This window comes from Amblyomma americanum, chromosome 7 (assembly GCF_052857255.1).
Source record: "Amblyomma americanum isolate KBUSLIRL-KWMA chromosome 7, ASM5285725v1, whole genome shotgun sequence".
NCBI lineage: Eukaryota > Metazoa > Arthropoda > Arachnida > Ixodida > Ixodidae > Amblyomma > Amblyomma americanum.
The window spans coordinates 82324124-82344911 of record NC_135503.1 but is presented as its reverse complement, the minus strand read 5'-3'; the positions used below and the strand labels follow the sequence as shown (position 1 = coordinate 82344911).

The 20788-nt window shown below is 47.9% G+C and overlaps 1 protein-coding gene across 1 annotated transcript; it reads right to left on the bottom strand.

The window, feature by feature from the left end:
• Positions 1 to 4595: 4595 nt before the first annotated feature.
• On the bottom strand, positions 4596 to 19399 carry LOC144097285 (tubulin beta-4 chain-like). The gene is made up of 7 exons (XM_077630033.1): positions 19275 to 19399; positions 18570 to 18678; positions 12935 to 13045; positions 11003 to 11247; positions 10661 to 10860; positions 9690 to 10126; positions 4596 to 4826 (listed from the first exon to the last, which is right to left on the bottom strand). Exons 1-7 carry the CDS (start codon positions 19329 to 19331, stop codon positions 4651 to 4653), a joined length of 1335 nt encoding a protein of 444 aa, XP_077486159.1. The 5' UTR covers positions 19332 to 19399; the 3' UTR covers positions 4596 to 4650.
• Between the last annotated feature and the right edge of the window lie 1389 nt (positions 19400 to 20788).

Genomic DNA, 20788 nt, shown 5'->3' with positions numbered 1-20788 from the left:
TTGATGTTTTATCAAGCCTCCTTTTTACGCTGGCGCACAAGCCTCCTATCTTGTTTTTAGCTGTGAAGACAACGCCAACGTCATACTTCGCCGCAAGTTTCTTGAGTCGGTGTGAAACACCATGGAGGTAGGGAAAGGCGGCCACCTTTTTTCGCCGCACCTCCACGTCAGCACCTTCCGGCCCCGTGTTGCTCTTTCTCAAGCGAGTCAAAACACGTTCAGACAAGCGGGCAAGGTGGGCAGTTGGAAACCCAGCTGCCATTAACTTTGAAACCTGCTGCGAGAATGAGTCCTCAACGCGGTGATGGCAAGACTTACGTAAAGCGGACTTGATGCATACGACTGCCAAGCCATCCTTTACCAACCTCGAGTGGTCAGACTGATAGCTAAGCAGAGGCTTCCCTGACCTGGTGCTGTAGCCCCAACATACGTGATCGTCCCCAAAGCACAGGTCTAAATCAAGAAACTGCAAATGGTTATCATTAGGAAATTCAGACGTAAAAGACAGGCCCTGACCGCCCTCCTTGAACATTCCTAGAACATCTTGTGCCAACCTATCAGAGTCATCCTTGCCTAAGAAAATCAAGTAGTCATCAACGTAGCGAAACGCTACTACGCCGATGGCTTCCAAACCAGGCTGTAAAGCAGTGTCAACTTTGGAAAGAAAAATGTCGCTGAGCAAAGGTGCGACCTGTGACCCTATGCAAACGCCTGACCTCTGGACGTACATGCCGTCTTGCCAACAGACAAACGTGGAGTTGAGGTAAAAAGACAACAGCTCCATGAAGCTAGCCACCGATACTCCGCACGCATCAATGAAATCCTGTTCATCATTATCCACCGTGATGCAATCTTGCACACACCTTAGAAGTCTGTCCTGTGGCAATGAATAGTAAAGGTCCTCCACATCGATGCTCATTGCTGAGCACGTGCCCGGGTTCTTGTCCATAAGAAACTGGATCACAGAAGAAGATCTTGGAATCAGAAACGGATCCTGAACTTTCAGCGTCTTCAGGTGCCTCTGCAGGAATCCGGAAATCTCGTACTGCCAGGTGCGACGTTCTGAAACAATAGTCCTGAACGGAATGTCCACCTTGTGCGTCTTCGCCGTGAAGAAAACGTCCAAATGGGCTTCTGAGGCCGCCTTCACCCTTGAACTCAATGACCTCAGATTGTGATCATCAAGCCATGCAATAGCCTTCTTCCTGTAAGATGATGGCTTTGCTTTAACCTTCTTAAATCTCTTGGCAATCGCAGCCGAGGCCTTTTCAGAAAAGATGCCGTTGGGCACAACGACAAAGAAGCCTTCCTTGTCAGACACCAGCAGACGCAATTGGTTGTCAACCAGATAGACTGAAACCCGTGTGTGACTACCTGGTTGACAACCAATTGCGTCTGCTGGTGTCTGACAAGGAAGGCTTCTTTGTCGTTGTGCCCAACGGCATCTTTTCTGAAAAGGCCTCGGCTGCGATTGCCAAGAGTTTTAAGAAGGTTAAAGCAAAGCCATCATCTTACAGGAAGAAGGCTATTGCATGGCTTGATGATCACTATCTGAGGTCATTGAGTTCAAGGGTGAAGGCGGCCTCAGAAGCCCATTTGGACGTTTTCTTCACGGCGAAGACGCACAAGGTGGACATTCCGTTCAGGACTATTGTTTCAGAACGTCGCACCTGGCAGTACGAGATTTCCGGATTCCTGCAGAGGCACCTGAAGACGCTGAAAGTTCAGGATCCGTTTCTGATTCCAAGTTCTTCTACTGTGATCCAGTTTCTTATGGACAAGAACCCGGGCACGTGCTCAGCAATGAGCATCGATGTGGAGGACCTTTACTATTCATTGCCACAGGACAGACTTCTAAGGTGTGTGCAAGATTGCATCACGGTGGATAATGATGAACAGGATTTCATTGATGCGTGCGGAGTATCGGTGGCTAGCTTCATGGAGCTGTTGTCTTTTTACCTCAACTCCACGGTTGTCTGTTGGCAAGACGGCATGTACGTCCAGAGGTCAGGCGTTTGCATAGGGTCACAGGTCGCACCTTTGCTCAGCGACATTTTTCTTTCCAAAGTTGACACTGCTTTACAGCCTGGTTTGGAAGCCATCGGCGTAGTAGCGTTTCGCTACGTTGATGACTACTTGATTTTCTTAGGCAAGGATGACTCTGATAGGTTGGCACAAGATGTTCTAGGAATGTTCAAAGAGGGCGGTCAGGGCCTGTCTTTTACGTCTGAATTTCCTAAAGATAACCATTTGCAGTTTCTTGATTTAGACCTGTGCTTTGGGGACGATCACGTATGTTGGGGCTACAGCCCCAGGTCAGGGAAGCCTCTGCTTAGCTATCAGTCTGACCACTCGAGGTTGGTAAAGGATGGCTTGGCAGTCGCATGCATCAAGTCCGCTTTACGTAAGTCTTGCCATCACCGCGTTGAGGACTCATTCTCGCAGCAGGTTTCAAAGTTAATGGCAGCTGGGTTTCCAACTGCCCACCTTGCCCGCTTGTCTGAACGTGTTTTGACTCGCTTGAGAAAGAGCAACACGGGGCCGGAAGGTGCTGACGTGGAGGTGCGGCGAAAAAAGGTGGCCGCCTTTCCCTACCTCCATGGTGTTTCACACCGACTCAAGAAACTTGCGGCGAAGTATGACGTTGGCGTTGTCTTCACAGCTAAAAACAAGATAGGAGGCTTGTGCGCCAGCGTAAAAAGGAGGCTTGATAAAACATCAAGTGATCGTTCCCGATGCACAATGTCACATAAGACACGGCTCACCCCTTGCAGAAAGAATGTGGTGTATCGCGTTCCGCTGCCTTGTGGTCGATGCTACTACGGGCAGACGGGCAGATGTCTAAATGTGCGCCTGACGGAGCATTCTAACTCTCTGGGTGGGAAGGCGAACTCTAATCTGGCGTTGCACGTGCAATCTCGAGAATGCAAATCGGACGATGATCTGTCTCTTTGCACGCCTGACTTCAGCGACACTACTGTAGTTTATAGAAATGAAAAACAAATCTGTCGCGAGATAGTTGAAGCCTTCTACATTGCTAAGGCTAAGGACACGTGTGTGGCTAAGCCGTCGGTAAACCTTCACGCTAAGGAATTTGCCTTTTTAGATAACTTGTTAGTAAGACCCTGACATTGAAAAATTTTTTTGTGTGCCCTTTCACTGATACGGCTTATGTGCGCGCGCATCTCAGTGCGATTCTTCGTTGTTTTCTTCCTTTCAATAAAACTTCAGTTGTTAGTCCAGCCTCGTCTTGTTTGCTTCTTCCTTTGTGTCGCGTCTTCTGGCTGGTTTAAAATGAATACTTACCAACTCGCCCAGTCCTCAACCTTGTTGAAGTTCATTAAATAGCTTGACGCCAGCTTTTGCTATTTATGGGGTATCCCCACCGAACCATGGCCAATGCCCCGTCGTGGGTATGTGCCATACGACCAAGGCAACAACAACCTTTAAGTGAGCCAGAGGTCAACTGTGGCTATAGGCCTTACCTATGTGGTCCACCATGGTGCCCACCACTTGACCTCTGATCTTTCGATTTGGCGGGAGAGGACGGTAGAATAGTCACGTGAAAATCGCGTGATGTCACGCGATGGAAACTGTCGTTGTGACGCCAGTCTGGGGGAAATATATAAGCCGCAGCGTTCATTGGGTGACCAACCTGTCGCGTTCAACCATTAACTGCCCCCTGTCAGTGTGGTAGGCTAGGCGCGCTTCCTATCCAGTGTGCAAAACGCGCTCAACATTGCAGACTCCAAGCCACGTGTAGTTAGTTGCCCGATACGTACAGCACAGCTTTCGCTCTCTGACCAGGTTCAGCAGTAGTTAAACCGAAGCAAATGGAGGTGGTGGGGAAAAGCATTTATTGGTTATATATACCTATACATAGAGGTGTTCGGAGGCTTCCGCTAGTGGGAAGTCTCCTTACATACCAGGTGAAGTCCCTCCTAGTCCGGGACCCCATTGGTAGAAGCCGCCGTCCGGGCCCTCTGCACCAAAACCCGCTGGGCCTGAGGTTCGAGCAGCCAAAGCAGGGCCGCCTCCCAGTAGTCTAGGTTAAGGTGGCGGTATACGGAAAGGGCTGTATTCTGCCGGCAGGCCAACACCATGTGATAGGTGTCAGCCACTACCCCACAGTACGAGCACCATACATAGCCTGTGTACTGTGCGCTGTCAGTGCACCCCCACCCCCCGCCCCCGTGATCGAAATTCCCGGAGCCCTCGACTACTGCCTCGCTCATAGTCTGAGTTGCTTTGGACCTTTAAACCGCACGAAGACCAACCAATCCAAGTCCAAACCGATTTTTCCTGACCACCGATTTTGTTGCTTTCTCAGGTGAGAGGGCAGTTATTCTATTTGCGAAATGCGAGGGTACTCAAGTAGCCACAGTTGCACTTGTTGGAGATGAAGGTGAGGCTGTGAAAGGCGCAAGATCAGATGGTGTTATTGTTAGGCGATAACTGCTGAGCCACACCGCACACTAATGAAATGTTTGTCAGATGCTAGCCTGTTGTAATTTTGATTCTGAGGTATAATTGCTCCGGCAACCTGAGGAAAGCATGAGCGGAATATTGCTCGATTGTTGCTGTACGAAGGCCAACACAGGAAACAGACACCTTTATTGAAAAGTGAAAGCAAACAAAAATGTCTTTCCCTCACAAGGCTTCTGCCAGGGTCGCGTCGAACTCTCCCTCGTCGTCAACCGTGGCCTCCTGGTACTGCTGGTACTCGGAAACCAGGTCGTTCATGTTGGACTCTGCCTCGGTGAACTCCATTTCGTTCATGCCCTCCCCGGTATACCAGTGCAAAAACGCCTTGCGACGGAACATGGCTGCGAAAATGTAAATAATGTTAGCACAAAACATGGCTCACAAGTACCGTCATGAACAAAAGTGTGCAGGATTTGGGCATCCGGAAAAAAAAACATTGATGCCTGGTCATGCACAAGAGGTCAGTGAAAAGCACTGAACCGTGAGGGGACATTAGCCCTTCATCTGCTGGAATAAGTATGATTTGACTGGCTTGAAATTCAATGAAGGAATAAATTAATTTCCGCAAATCCGCATCCCGTAAACTTTTTGCCCACGACTGTATAGCTTACCATACACTATTCAGGAAGTTAAGGCACGCTGTTTAACAATTTGTAAGCCGTAGCTCATGCTTCATGTGCACACAAATGATAAAACATCCCTTATGATGGGTCATAGAATTGAATGACATGATTTTTAAGCAACTTCGACCACCGGGTTTACAGAAAAAAGAGAACACAGTTGTACTAATGACTTCGTAAAGAAGCCTCACATGTGGTACGTATTCGCTCTGTCTGCAAATCTTGTAACACTGCTTGTATATAATTGGGAATAGCTTCAATAAATACTGTAAGGCAGTTTATGAATCAAGAAAGCTCGAAAGCTCATCATCGTCAGTCAGACTACGCCCACTGCATGACAAAGTGCTTAGCGAAAAAAGGCTGTGTTAAAAATGCATTTCGAGCATATTTATTAATTTCGTATTTATTTTGCATTACTTTATCCCTATGCTTTATGCCATACAAATGCTTTGTAAGTATGCTAGGAGTATTATTTTAAACATTCTTACAAATGCATCAAAATGCATTTTCTGTCCGCTTAGTATATATTATATGCATTAAAAATATACTGGAAAAAAACATTAAACACATTAAAGATATATTAAAATGCACTTTAAACACATTTAAAATATACTAAATATGTAATTAATACATTAAAATATACTAATAATATACACTAAATACATTATAAGCATACTAAAAATATACATAAATACATTACACTACATTGAAAAATGCACTAAATATATAAAATTAATGCAATAAAAATATATTCATTCGCCTCGGCTTACAAAGGTGTGCTAGCCAGATTCGCCGGATAATACTGATCGATGTTGTCAACAGCCGAAGTAATGACTAAACTGGTTATAAGGATGAGGAGACGGACAATCCCAGAGAAACCGGGTTGTCATCAAGAAGTCTACGCCAATGGAAGATCACGTGACAGGACCTTAACGGGAAAGAAGTGGTCACGTAGGAAATGCCGACCGGAAGTGACGTCAGCAAACAGTAACTGCTCGAACAAGACAAAAACTTGGCTTGCCTTATAAATGCCCCCCGAGAGGAGGCACATTATCTTGCCCGGTGAGGCGCTTTTTGCGCAAAGACTGTGGGCCCCCAAATTGTTGCACAAACGTCAGAGTGGTCGCATTCAAATTTGAGGTCTATCTAGAGCCTAATTGTTCGTCGCATCTTGCATCAGGCATCGGCCAGGAGTCGAACTGTCAACCAACAAATACATGGGCATCTATGGGAGCCGGTCGGCCTTGCCAGTCGGGGTCCTTTTCGCTGGCGTGTTCGGGCCCGGAGGCGCGCATGGCGCTTTTGCCGGTATAATGGTGTCACGGTGTCCACACTTAATTTAAATATGTGGTGATTGCCTTTCTGCTAGAAGTTAACATGAAGGAATATACGAAAAGGGAGAGTTCTGACTGTTCCCGGAAACATAGTTTCGAGCACTAGGTTACCCCGCCGCGGTGGCTCAGTGGTTAGGGCGCTAGGCTGCTAAGACGGAGTTCCCGGGCTCGAAACCGACCGCGGGGGCTGCGTTTTTATGGAGGCAAAACGATAAGGCGCCCGTGTGCTGTGCGATGCCAGTGCACGTTAAAGAACTCCAGATGGTCGAAATTATTCCGCAGCCCTCCACTATGGCACACCTTTCTTCCTGTCTTCTTTCACTCCCTCCTTTATCCCTTTTCTTACGGCGCGGTTCAGGTGTCCAACGATATATGAGACAGATACTGCGCCGTTTCCTTTCCCCAAGCAACCAATTATTATTATTATTATTATTATTATTATTATTATTAGCACTAGGTTGTTCCACGGCAGCTTGAAGTGTCCTGCAATGCTGCACATACGTTGACGGGGACTACCTGTTTGTTAGAGCTGAAGTACACTACGCACGAATTAATTTCGTATTTACGGAAGTAGAATTTTCATGCATTGCTAACTTGTAATTTAATAATAATAATGTTTGATTTTGGGGAAAGGAAATGGCGCAATATATGTCTCATAAAGCGGCGGACACCTGAACCGCGCCGTAAGGGAAGGGATAAAGGAGGGAGTGAAAGAACAAAGAGAGAGAGAGAGGCGCCGTAGTGGAGGGCTCCGGAATAATTTCGACCACCTGGGGATCTTTAACTTGCCCTGACATCGCACAGTACACGGGCGCCTTAGCGCTTTGCCTCCATGAAAACGCTGCTGCCGCGGTCAGGTTCGAACCCGGGAGCTCTGAATCAGTAGCCGAGCGCCCTGACCACTGCGCCTCCGCGACTGCTACATGTCATTTCCCGAAGCATGATTTCGTGCACTAACTGTTCAACGGCAGCTTGAAGTGTGCTGGAAATACGTTTACACGGACAGCTCATTCTTTCGAATTTAAGTGTACTTTGGACGAACTAATGTCGTATTTGCCAAAGTACGCTTTCAATACATTGCCAACATGCAAAGGACTTTTGCCGAAACGAGATTTCGAGCACTAGATTGTTCTACGGAAGCTAAAAGTGTGCATCGAATATGTTTAGAACGACTGCCGATTTGTTAAAAATTGAAGTATACTTCAGACGAATTAATTTCACATTTACGAAAGTACACTTTTAATATATTGACAAGATGCTCAAACCGCATTCATATTTTTTCACGTGTTTGAAATGTGCTCGAAACATGTTTTAAGTGACGTATACTTCGAATGCATTAATTTCACATTTCGAAAGTACACTTTAATATGCTGACAAAATGCTAAAACCGCCTTCATATTTATTCACGCGCTTGAAACGTGCTCGAAACATGCTTTAGTGAAGTACACTTCGAATGCATTAATTTGATATTTACAAAAGTACACTTTTAATATTTTGACAAGATGCTAAAACCGCGTGCATTAATTTTCACGTATTTGAAACGCGCTCGAAGCGTTAAGTGACGTATTTTTTTGAAAATTTTAAGAATGTATTTCGAATACCAAGCATAAAATTTCAGGAACCTATTTCCAGCATATTTTTAGTGCATTCATGAATACACAATATATTTAAAGTACATTATAAACATCCCGAAGTATATTCCGAACGTATTTATTTTTGCTAAGGGCTAGGCCTCCCCCATCTCTCTCACATTAACCCTATCCTCTGCAAGCCATGAACGCCTTACCATCAGTTAGGTTCGTAATGTCCACTCATTTAAGTTTCTGCCGCCTCCCGCTAGGCTTGCCTTCTCTTAGAATCCAGTGAGTTACCGTTAACTACCGCCTTGCCTTCGTATTATGCGCCACGCTCAAGCACATTTCTTCTGTGTTTGGACTAGAATTTAATGATTTAATTACCCCGCATTTGTTCTTTGGCCTGCTCTCCTCTCTACCTGTCTCTTAACGTTACATCTACCCCCTTGCTTTCCATATATGCCAATGGGTTGTCCTCAATTTATATTTAACCCTTTTTCTTAAGCCGCGACAAAAGCTTCACAAGTTCGCAGTTTTCACCGCCAAACGGCGTCCTCGACTGTAGACCCACACTTATAAAAACAGGCCTATAGGAGAAATGTAAAAAAAATTAGCCCCTCATTTACTTCGTTAAACTAAATGCGGCATAGGTAAACTAGCAGCAAATGTATGAACCCTTCGCATAGCTTACTTACGGTTTTACACACATTGTAAGCGGCATGCTGGCGCGACGCGTTTCAGCCTTTAACGTTGGCTGCGAAACCGGTTTGCCTCCTCTTCACTAGTCTGCAGCTGGTATGCATGGGTTCTGTCCCTTCAGCGTGAATGCAGCTGCCACGAAACCGGTGTCTTCTTCACCAGGACACCACCACGCTTTACGACAATGACTATCTCGCTAGTGACCAACCTAGTGGTAGTAAAAGAGCGAGTTGGGCGAGTAGGTATCGGGCCATTATGAAACAACAGCGCGAATAAGGACGGGTATGCAAGTAAAGACGACACAATGAGTGGTAGTCCTAGCGGACTGAAAGGAAAGGGGGATTTCCCTCTCTGCACTTTTCCACCCGCAACCCTCACCTGACACCTTCACTTTGTCTTCTCTCTCCACGTTAATTGCTCTCTTATCTCAAAGTGGTGAGGGGTATTTCAATCTGTCTACACTGCCACCTTCCAACCATGACAGCTGGCAGGCAGAGGCTTCAACCGCAGACGGCGTTTTTTTCGCTAGCTAGGCATCTAGAGCTATTGTCGGATACAACTCAAGAATGAAGCGGCAAATGCCTCCCAAAGAAGTACCTCCAACGATGTACATACATGACGCCATGGTTAATCCGATTAAGCTATGGTTATTCTCCATTCATTGGCCACCCCCTGAGATTTCATGCTAGCCTGCCAAGGCGATCGGTAAAGGGGGAGGAGGGCAGAATCGGACAAGAGGAAGAATTGGGCGACGCCATGGGCTGGAGTTTGCTTTGATCGGAATTTTGCGGCTTTGTTGTATCCGAATATAGCACACTAAAAACACGCTAAACGGTTTCTGTGATAGTTGGGTAGTATTCACCACGGAAAAATATTCTACCGCTTCCTGTTTTCCAATAGATGAAGAAAGGGGTACACATGTTTCCAGCTGCCCCGCATAGGGTCAAAAAGGCAGTTCTAGAACAAGCAGTACTTACCAGTGAACTGCTCAGAGATCCGGTTGAACAACTCCTGAATGGCTGTGCTGTTACCAATGAAGGTAGCAGACATCTTGAGGCCGCGAGGTGGGATGTCGCACACAGCAGTCTTTACGTTGTTCGGGATCCACTCGACGAACTGGCCCGAGTTCTTGTTCTGGACATTGAGCATCTGTTCATCCACTTCGCGCATACTCATTCGGCCCCTGAACACAGCAGCCACCGTCAGGTAACGGCCGTGGCGGGGGTCGCAAGCAGTCATCATGTTTTTGGCGTCGAACATCTGTTGCGTCAGTTCCGGCACCGTCAGAGCCCGGTACTGCTGGCTTCCGCGGGACGTGAGTGGAGCGAAGCCAGGCATGAAGAAGTGGAGGCGCGGGAAGGGCACCATGTTCACGGCCAGTTTGCGAAGATCGGCGTTCAGCTGTCCTGGAAACCTGAAAGAGAAGTGAGTAGCCTTCGTGAGTGTGGATGCCAATTCGCGAGAATGGCCAATAGTTCGTGCACACTCTGGCGCCTTTCCTTCATGGCAACTGCAATTATACGAGGCTGAACGGTCACGATCACGAGCAGGAGATTCACGAATCGGAGTACGGTTAACTTCAAGCATGGTTGAACTGCTTTCGTTCTTTTCACGAAGAACCACAGAGTAGCGTTCATATCCTGCGTGGCCATCAGACTATAGGGTCATAATCGGCCGTCAGAAAAGTGCACGTTACTCTCATCAGCAGAGTTTTTGAGCTCGCTAGTTTGTCGGCTTTCTCCCCGCTAGTGTGCGACCTGCTTGTCCTGCCGCCCTCCACTAAGTAAGTGTCCTATGCTCATGCACACCTGCCCGAGCTGTCGGAATGTTTCCGTCAAAACTCCCTGTGCTGTGAGCAGATATGAATGTTGTAACTCGTATTTCAAACTCGGGCTCCATTTGCATACAAGTTTTGCTTCAAAAGTACAGACGCAAGTCAGCCACCCACCTGAGACATGTAGTGACCCCCGACATTGTCGCAGAAACCAGGTGGTTGAGGTCTCCATAGGTTGGAGTTGTGAGCCTAAGCGTTCGGAAGCAGATGTCATAGAGTGCCTCGTTGTCGATGCAGAAGGTTTCGTCCGTGTTTTCCACAAGCTGGGACACTGAGAGGGTGGCATTGTAAGGCTCGACGACGGTGTCCGAAACCTACAGAAAAGGGCAGAAAGAAAATCAGAACCACACACGCGAGGCATCAGGGAAAGCCATTGAAGTCGACTTAAAGAAAAGCAAAAATGTCATCAATGTACAACAAGGACATCAAACATCAGAACTGATTATAGTCACAAACCTTGGGGGAGGGAACAACGCTAAATGTGTTGATTATACGATCGTAGTACTCTTCCCGGATCTTCGAGATCAGCAATGTTCCCATGCCAGATCCAGTGCCGCCGCCCAGGGAATGTGCGAGCTGGAAACCCTGCAAGCAATCGCAGTCTTCGGCTTCCTTGCGGACGACGTCGAGCACCGAGTCCACCAGTTCGGCGCCCTCCGTGTAGTGGCCCTTAGCCCAGTTGTTGCTAGCACCGCCCTGTCCTGAAAGGGCAGATAGCGAAAGGCGTATACTTTTTACGATATGATTCCGACGGCGGCTCAACGCTCAGATGTGTGCAAAAACTAAACGTACTGCTGACAGCAGTCAAAAACACGCCCGAAAATTGCTCGCTGACTTGCTTTATGCAGTTAATCGCTCTAACTCACGCTGCTTCTGCTATCTCCCGGCAGCAGGAGTCTTTCTCGGGCGCCAACACACTTAGTAGCCCATTGTTAACCTTAGATTCAGAGTAAATCTTCGATGCAGTGTGCCCTGTGAAGCAATTAAATGATTAAACACTGAAACGAATGACTGGAAATATTTCAAATGTCCCTGAAGTGAGGACACATGCACCCTTCTGTTCCTCGTCAAGGCTATTGAGAGCACGTAATGGAACCTAGGACAGCTGCTCAAAGCAAATTTATTAGCCAATATGTGAAGTCTGTGCGAAAAACAGACGAAGGACACAAAAAAGATACATAAGACAGTCACCAATGCTTATGCCTTATGTGTCTTTTCTTGTGTCATTCGTCTCGCTTTCGTGCCGCTTTCTTCACACCATGCGGCAGCAACTAGCCCGGCAGCATGCTCTCTTGTACTACTGGTGAACGCCATTAACAGTATCACGGCTACAAGGGAAACTTTGTGGATTTCGGCTATGGCAGTATTTAATGGCGTATATAGGTGTTGCTATTAAACACTTGAGGCAACGGCCGCTACGAACATTGAGTAAAGAGCTGGCGTACTGCAAGTAGAAAAACATCAAGAAAATTCAAGGTGACAATTTACCTCACAAAGAGGTGCGCACACAATGAGCGCGGAGTGTAGCTCGAATGAACAGGGGAACGCGCTTTACAGAAAGGTACAATTATGCGTAAGCTCCTGAAGACAGGACAAACGCAAACAAAACAGTAAACAAGAAAGAGAGCAAAAATAACGCCCTTCAATATACGCGTCTTCGCTTTTTTTTTGGAGACTGAGAAGGACGAAAGGGCGAGGTGAGTTTGTTGGCAAACGCGATAGACAACCTCGCGACGGTCAAATGAACTTTTCAGCCATGCGATTAACTGACATCCACAGAAGCCGGTCAGTGTCTCAAATTTCCAGCTGCCACAACTGCGTATCCATGAATGTCATCTGAGGAATAAAAGAGGTGTCTCTTCGCACTGCTTGCAAACTGCCTAAACTCATGAAACAAGGAAGTGGAAATGAGTAAACTTCCACAATAAACAGGCGGATTGGTTGGCCTGCATTTTTAAGCATGCAAAAACTGGCCGATCACCGTCATATGCGCTAAACACGTAGTCCATCGGTATAATTGCTTAATCTGTATAAAAAAAAATCCAGTGCCTCTCAGCGAGTTGTTAGACCTCAACAGTCCAAATACCTTAACCCCACAGCCATTAGCGCATTTCGTATATTCGTGGACGGCTCGAAGACCACTGGGTGTAATGTTTAATGTACATGACCTGAATTCTCCAGCCCCTATTCTGTTTTCTTGTGTTGGCGCTCCAGTTATTCTGTTTAGTTTGATTTGACACTGACGTTACGCAGCGACTGAAACGGCTGAAACAAGGCAGTGGACAATGAGCTCAATTGAGTGCGCGTTTAGTCCCGCTAGTTTTCCGCGTTCAAGAATGAAAAATGCAAAAGCGCACAAGTTCCTTCGGACGAAGAGCAGCAGCTTACCGAACACAAAGTTGTCCGGACGGAAGAGCTGCCCAAAGGGTCCCGAGCGCACAGAGTCCATGGTTCCCGGTTCCAGGTCAACCAGGATGGCCCGAGGCACATATTTACCTCCTCCATGGAAAGAAAACTCAGTCACACACAGTGCAAGAAAAGACGCCTACGCTTATTACTGATACCTTAATCTCCTGGCGGGTGCTCTTATAAGGAATGCTACAGACTGGAGAATTCTTCCCCTCGAAGAATACGTGGCAACGGATCGCGAAAGCGACGGCGAACCCAAACTCATATACGACATGGGAAGGCGATCAATACGTCGCATCTCGTCGCATGATAGGCTGCCATTTTTTTTTTGCTTGCTTAGTAGCTTCTTGTCTTCTCGTGTCTGTTATGACTGCAAACGACTGCACCTAAAAGACTCCCATTGTGGTGAATTTAACCCGGAGCTTTTCAATACGGCATAATTGGTTTTTTTGGGGGGGAGGGGGAAGGAAATGGCGCAGTATCTGTCTCATATATCGTTGGACACCTGAACCGCGCCGTAAGAGAAGGTATAATAAGGAAGTGAAAGAAGAAAGGAAGAATGAGGTCCCGTAGTGGAGGGCTCCGGAATAATTTCGACCACCTGGGGATCTTTAACGTGCACAGACATCGCACAGCGCACGGGCGCCTTAGCGTTTTCCTCCATAAAAACGCAGCCGCCGCGGTCGGGCTCGAACCCGGGAACTCCGGGTCAGTTGTCGAGCGTCCTAACCACTGAGCCACCGCGGCGGTGCTTCAGTGCGGCACCGCTTTCTCTTTTAAAGCGAAAACTTCATTACGTCATGTTCTGCGAGTTTCGTAGACTCCGGCGCTTGGTCGTTCGGAGACATTCAGCCGCTCCGGAGCTGTGCCGAAACTTATGAAGAGTGGACGCTTTAAGCTACGTGACGCTATACTGACAGTTGTGCTTTGTGTGCGTTGGCATCGACAACGCTGTGGCAGAAAAGCGGCACTGAGCTATAGGCCGCCGGCGTTCATTGCGTTCATTAGCCTTGGCATTGACAACGTTCTGGACTCCAATGATTATGAGGAAGGGAAGTGCGCCTAACTGGCTCTCTGGGTCAGTGGATGCCTCATTCGCGATTTGAGGTACTACGTGGCGTTGGCGTGATAGATGTGTGGGGTGCATTCTTTGGCGCTGGCAACGTTGCGGCAGACACGCGGCACTGCGTTCGTTGGGGGAGCCACCTCTCGCGATCAACCATCGACGCCTGCCTGGATGAGCGCGCTGCGTGTCCACTGTGCAGAAGGCACTAACAGTTGGAGGCGCCAAGCCGCGTCAAGTTGCCCGATACGCCACAGTTTTCGCTCTCTAACGAGGTTCAGCAGTATAGTTAAACCGCGGCTAATTTTTTTCATCTTGTACTTCATACTTCGTACCTTCCCGTATGGCGTACTGCACCGTTCCTTTCACCATAACCGCAATATTGTTTCCTTCCTCCACACGTAAACATATCGGCGTCAAGCAGCGTCAGAAGTGAAAATCATAACTCCTGTCTGCATCGTGGCAGGCGTAAGCCGCCACCTGCCAGCTGGACGCAGCGACTCACAATGATGTACTACTCCGCGTTGCGCTGTGCACTAAAACATGATTATTACAGCTGCAATGTAGGGCGCGACCTGTCCACAACGGTGGACTTATTGAACGCTTTACTGGGACCCCGCAAAGAGAGTTATGATACCGCTGCAGCGATTAAAAAAATGGCAGTGCTTACGCTTGAGGCGTGAATTGCAAGTTTTGTTTAAATCACGGCCCCTTTCACACCTTCTTTAAACCCTCCCTCCGCGCTAGGATTCAAGTGTTCAGCGCTGTAAGACTGCTCCCTCGTCTTTCCTTGATTTTCAATGTTTGCAAACCCCAAACAGACGCGCGCATACTGGCTACGTCCGAGGGACGATGCCCATGCCTTCGCTCTGAATAGTGTGTGACGCAGTACAACGGTAATATTTCGACGATAATTTGACAACTATCGCTGTAAAAGACAAAAGCTAAAGCAGTTGACATACGGAAACATATCGGGGAAGCTGGGCAGATTTCCTTGCAGATCATAAGGCTGTTAATACATTGAGACTGGTGAGCGGAGGAACGTAGGGTGCCTAGGAGAAACGATCGCTGCAGCGCTCTCACGACGCCACATGCGGGACGCATTTCCAGCCCCCGGTCTCTACCAAAGGCATAGAGGGCATCTGCGTCGTGAGGCCGCTTAAAGGAGCCCCAAAACGAAGTACGCCATCAGTCAGCCCCGCGTGCCTAATCGGAAAAAATAGCTGTGGTTTAACTACTTCTGAACCTGGTTAGAGAGCGATAGCTATGGTGTATCGGGCAAGCAGACGCGCCTAGGCGTCTGCAGAACGTTGAGTGCGCTTCTCCCTGGCTACGTTTACGGTCCAGCGACTGGCGCTTTCAAACTTTCATTTCCTTCGCTTACAGCGCTGTTCGTGTGTCCACCGAGATATGCGAGACATGCGTAATCTGTTTTCCTTAAAACCAACTTTCATTTCACTTTACTTTCCTTACGGCGCGGTTCGTATGTCGGTCTCCACGGCAGGCGTCGCATCAATCACACCTAGAGTACCGATGAACTCATCAAAGTTCACCGGCGTTTTAATAATAATAATAATTGGTTTTTGGGGACAGGAAATGGCGCAGTATCTGTCTCATATATCGTTGGACACCTGAACCGCGCCGTAAGGGAAGGGATAAAGGAGAAAGTGAAAGGAAGAATGAGGTGCCGTAGTGGAGGGCTCCGGAATAATTTCAACCACCTGGGGATCTTCAACTTGCACTGATATCGCACAGCACACGGGCGCCTTAGCGTTTTTCCTCCAACCGGCGTTTTATGCACAACCCACTTTCAAGGCCTGCGCATGCGATGCCGGAAGACGCTTTCCCGCTTGAATGGAGGTCAAGATCAAGATCAAAATCACAGGTCCAGGTCAAATGTCAAAGTCGAGACGGTGTAACAGCCGCTAGTGTCGCTGCTGTTGCTGACGTCGTGTGTCGAACCTGACTACCACTAGTTATGTTCATCGTTCAACCTCTACCTACATTCAAGGTGAAACTTGCGGCCACCGTGACCTGTAGCTATATACGAAGTCTAACTTGAGGCCCCGATGACGGTTCGAAAAGCTAGCCTACTGCTTTTCGCTTCAAAAATTGGTCTTGGTTTTGCTCCGACCCAACAGCTCTCGTATCCACAGTTTGGTTCCACAGTTGAACAGTCGCTGCAGAAGTTGGATAGCACATGTTCCCCATAAAGGCCGCAAATAATCACGAGTGGCAACGAAGGTTACTATTAAACGCAACGAATGCCAAAGTCGGCGTTCACTGCGGCGTGCTCTCAAGCTTCAAAACTGATTTTTGAGGAAGGCGCAGTGTCTCTTACACTCGAGGGTACGTGCTTGTGCGCGCGTGCTTGCGCGCGCGCGCTACAGATTACCGCTACAGGATATAGGAGCGATGGTGAGCTAAAAGAGTGGCACCATCCAGAGGCCGTATAACGCACACAGGAAGTCGAACATCACCACTTCACACACACACATGTGCATATCATTTGTCTATATATACTCGCCACTGGCCGACCTACATGTGGCGCCAGTTTTCCCGAAATTCGTATCAAAGTTGCGACGCAACCGTTTGTCTTACAGAGTTCCGGGAGTTGTCATATCATTTCTATTTCTATATAACTTACACATGCAAGCAAAACCGCAGGCAAGTTTGCGACAGGGGCTTCCAACCAACGACATCATCATCATCACCATGACTAGGCCCACTGCAGGGCAAAGACCTCTCCCATGTCTCCAATTAAACCTTTTCTTTTTCAGCTGCGCCCACGGTATGCCTGCAAACTATCTCATGCGCCCACCTAACTTTCTGCCGCCCCCAGCTACGCTTGCCTTCTCTTGCGTGCCCCGCCGATTTCTTCTTGATTTCGACTAGGAGGTCACTAACCCACGACGTTTTTTTCTTCAGCTAACTTGCTGACCTCTGATCCCTTAACGTTACCGCTATCATTTATATTTCCATATCTCACTGCGTTGTCCTCAACTTGAGCTGAACCTTTTTCGTTAGCCTCCACGTTTCTGCCCCGTAGGTGAGTACCGGTAAGATACAACTGTTGTATATCGACGACATACGCGTCTTGAACTGCATAGTAATAATAATAATAATAATAATAATAATAATAATAATAATAATAATAATAATAATAATTGGTTTTGGGGGGAAAGGAAATGGCGCAGTATCTGTCTCATATATCGTTGGACACCTGAACCATGCGCTCTAAGAATTTTGCATCAAAAGTATGAATAAAGGATTCGCCGTATTGCGTTCCGGATGGTGTCATAAGAGCGGGTGGTGTCATACTTCGAGGAAAAAAATGATCGCCAGAAATAAAGTTTGCAAACCGCACCCGAACGCCCACGTCTTGCTTTCGTCACGTGGTTGCCTTAAAACTTGTTTTAAGGAAAGGAAAGGGCGCAGTAATTCTCTCGCATCTCTCTGTGGACATACGAACTGTGCCGTCAGGGAAGGGAGAAATGAGGGAGTGAAAGTGGGGCCGTAGTGGAGGGCTCCAGAATAATTTCGACCCCTTGGGGATCTTTCATCGCACAGCACACGGGTGCATTTTGCGAGGCCGCCGCAGTCGGGTACGAGCCCGGGTACTCTGGCTCAGTAGACAGCGCATTAATCATTGAGCCATCGCGGCGGGTAATTTAAGTGTGCTGAATTTTTTCGTTCGCTTGGAGGTCGTTTAACATGCATTGACATTAGAAAACACGGACGCCTTGATCGTTCCGCCTCCAGCGAAACACGTCTGCCGCGGTCGCGATTTGACCACGCGTCATTGGGCCGAATAAGCGAACACGGTGTCCATTGTGCGTTCGCTTCTTCACGATTGAAAATGGCGGACGCCTGGAAAGAACGTGGTCGCCTGCTGCAGACGACCAGACGCCAGAGAACAGCTCCAGCTGTCAACACCGTGATCGACCGACGACATTCTCTGGTCCGTAAGCGTCACGTGGTGCCCTTTTTCTCTCAGCTGGGCGGACAAGGGAGGAGGTTTTTGAATTTAATTGACTATCGTGGGGCACATGCCTCCAGTATTTTAATGTGATGGCGTTAAGGTTCTCCTGTTGCAGAAAAGCCGGCGTCATCGTCGGTGCTGACGTTGTGACGTGGCCCTGTTGTCATCACTAACAAGAAACCGCATTGTGAGCGAGCTGCCCAACCTTGGCAGGTAGCAGTAACGCGCGTCTCACAAGCCCCACCTGTGACAGCGCCTGCTATCGCAGGGCAGGTAGCGCATCGCTTAACCGCTACACCACTGCATCCACGGATTTATGAATGTAGAGAATGCCTAATTACCCGTATAAGGGCATTGAGCTATTTAAATTATCAGGTCATGCCTTGAGGAGGAGCTGGAGCGTCTTATACAGTCTTTTGCATCTGATAGGGGGGCTATCTACGCACTGCGCTCATTCAAATTCAGCAAGCCTAGTTCGGGGTCTTAGCACCTTGAAAAAGCAGTAGGACATACAAAGATGCGACAACTCTACACTGAAAGCATCAGCCGAAACGCTGACAGGTACTTACCAGACGCTTCGTTGTAATAGACATTTATACGCTCTATCTGAACGTCACAGTCTCCATGATAGGCGCCAGAAGGATCAATTCCATGCTCGTCCGATATGACTTCCCAAAACTGCGAGCAGGAAATGTTTCATAACTGGCGTGAGGTCACATCAAACAGCCTCAAGACCCCCAAACCACTCAGCGCCCGGAATTCATGCAAAACACGATATGGCGCGAAAACACATTTCAGACATAACATGGCTGCTGCCGGGTGCCGCAGTCAAGGAGGGAACGCTGCCTCAACTAGCTCGGACGCACCAGCTAAGAAGCTCGCCGCTCTCGGAATATTGGCACAACTTTAGTGGTACAGCGAAAAACTCGACCGGAAGCTTGTAGAGTTCTCCTATCGTAACTCTGAGACGGCAAGCAGGCTTCAAACAAAAGTATAGGAAACGGCGGCCAAGCCCCGAAGGTCAGATGTGTGGTTGGGCCTAACATTCTCGCTCGAAGAAGCCGCGACTAAGGAGGGAAGAACTGCGACTGCCCGCAATTGATATTTGCACAAAGCTCACTACTTACGTAAGCGCGTAGCCTGCAATCATATTCTCGAAAATGCTGCCACGTACACCACGCAAAACGTGAGCACAAAACACAGGGTGGAAGACTCCTGAGCAGCGGGAAAGCAATGTGTCATCAAATATTATGCATCGTAAAGTGGTCACTTACTTTGGCGCCGATTTGGTTGCCGCACTGGCCCGCTTGGACGTGGACGATCTCCCTCATTTTGTAGCAGGAATACCACGCCACACGCAAACGCAAGCTCCCCGAACGCAGAGTGAGGCCTGCGAGAAGGTGGGGTATTTATAGGCGCGCGCCGCCGCACCCCTTCCTCACCACTGCTTGCATTCGATGAAGTTGAAATTTTTTTGCTCTTGAAGGATAAAAACCACTTCAGATCTTTTCATCGAAGTTTGACGCTGTTGCGAAACTTGGATACGAAATCTTTTTTTAACGTAGCTAACGAAAAAGAAAAGGTATGTGAAATGGAAGAGGAACTATTTCTTCTTTCGGAAAGCATTCTGAAGAACGTGTGATTAGATGTGCTTTCAAAACCCAAACGCGGAAGGACACCGCGCGGTATACGCTCGTTTCATTCCTTTTCTTCCTTTTCTTTTTCGTTCTTGTCAAAATTACTTGCGCTGAAGTCAGCGGTGGCGGCAATTATGAACTATTAATTTTACTCATAAGAGTTCATACAGGAAGCCTAGCCCGAGCAAGGCCTCAGCGTATAGCCATGGAAACGCCCCAGATAACGCAGCAAGAACGCTGCTCATCTTCTTCTTTTCTCTTAAAACATGGCACATACGATGACTTCTATCGGCGGATTCAGTTGCACCCTAGTCGATTACAACAAGTTCAAAAGTTCACTCAGTTCAGAACTACACTCTTTGCCGAATTTGTCTCAGGAGAGCAGGGTGTTAGGCTTATGCTCTATTTTAGATCGGGTACGGAGGCAATCAGAGTTTACAGTGTGCGATAGCATAGGCACTTCTCAGAGCCCTTGGTGGAATGCAGAATGTTCAAAGGATTATAGGCGGCGCAAGGCAGCCTGGAAGAAACTTATCCATAATCAATGTCCCCGGAATTGGATCGATTTTAAGTTTCTTGCAGCTACCTTCAAGCGCACAGTCGCTAGGGCAAAAGAAAAATATGATGAAGAGAATTATGACCATCTATCAAAATCTAATAACACAAAAGCCTTGTTTCGCTTTCTGAGGTCAAGGAACAGGCTGCCACTGCCTAACAACATTCCCTCTAATGTGCTGACTCCAGTAGAGCTTGCCAGGTCATTAGAAGAAATTGGCAAAGGCTTGGAACACCGTTTTTCGGCTGCGCTCTCTCGCCCACAACTGCTTGGGAATCACTATGATGATTTCCTTAATGTCTCGGTTTCTGAGCTCTCCCAGTTGATAAATCGGTTACCTTCTGCAGCTCCTGGTCCTGACCGTGTCACCTCTGCGATGATTAAAATACTGTTCGACGAATCCCCCAATGCTATATTGGAGCTGGTAAATTACTCTATTAGAACCCCATGGATTCCGGATGTATGGCGTGTTTCCAAAATTATCCCGGTGCTTAAAAAGCCAGGCGAAGGGCTGTAGTGTAGGTCTAGCGGCGGCGTTGCACAAAGACCACGTGGCTATGCCGAGCGCACTTCACGCGCCCGTGACCTCTTCGTC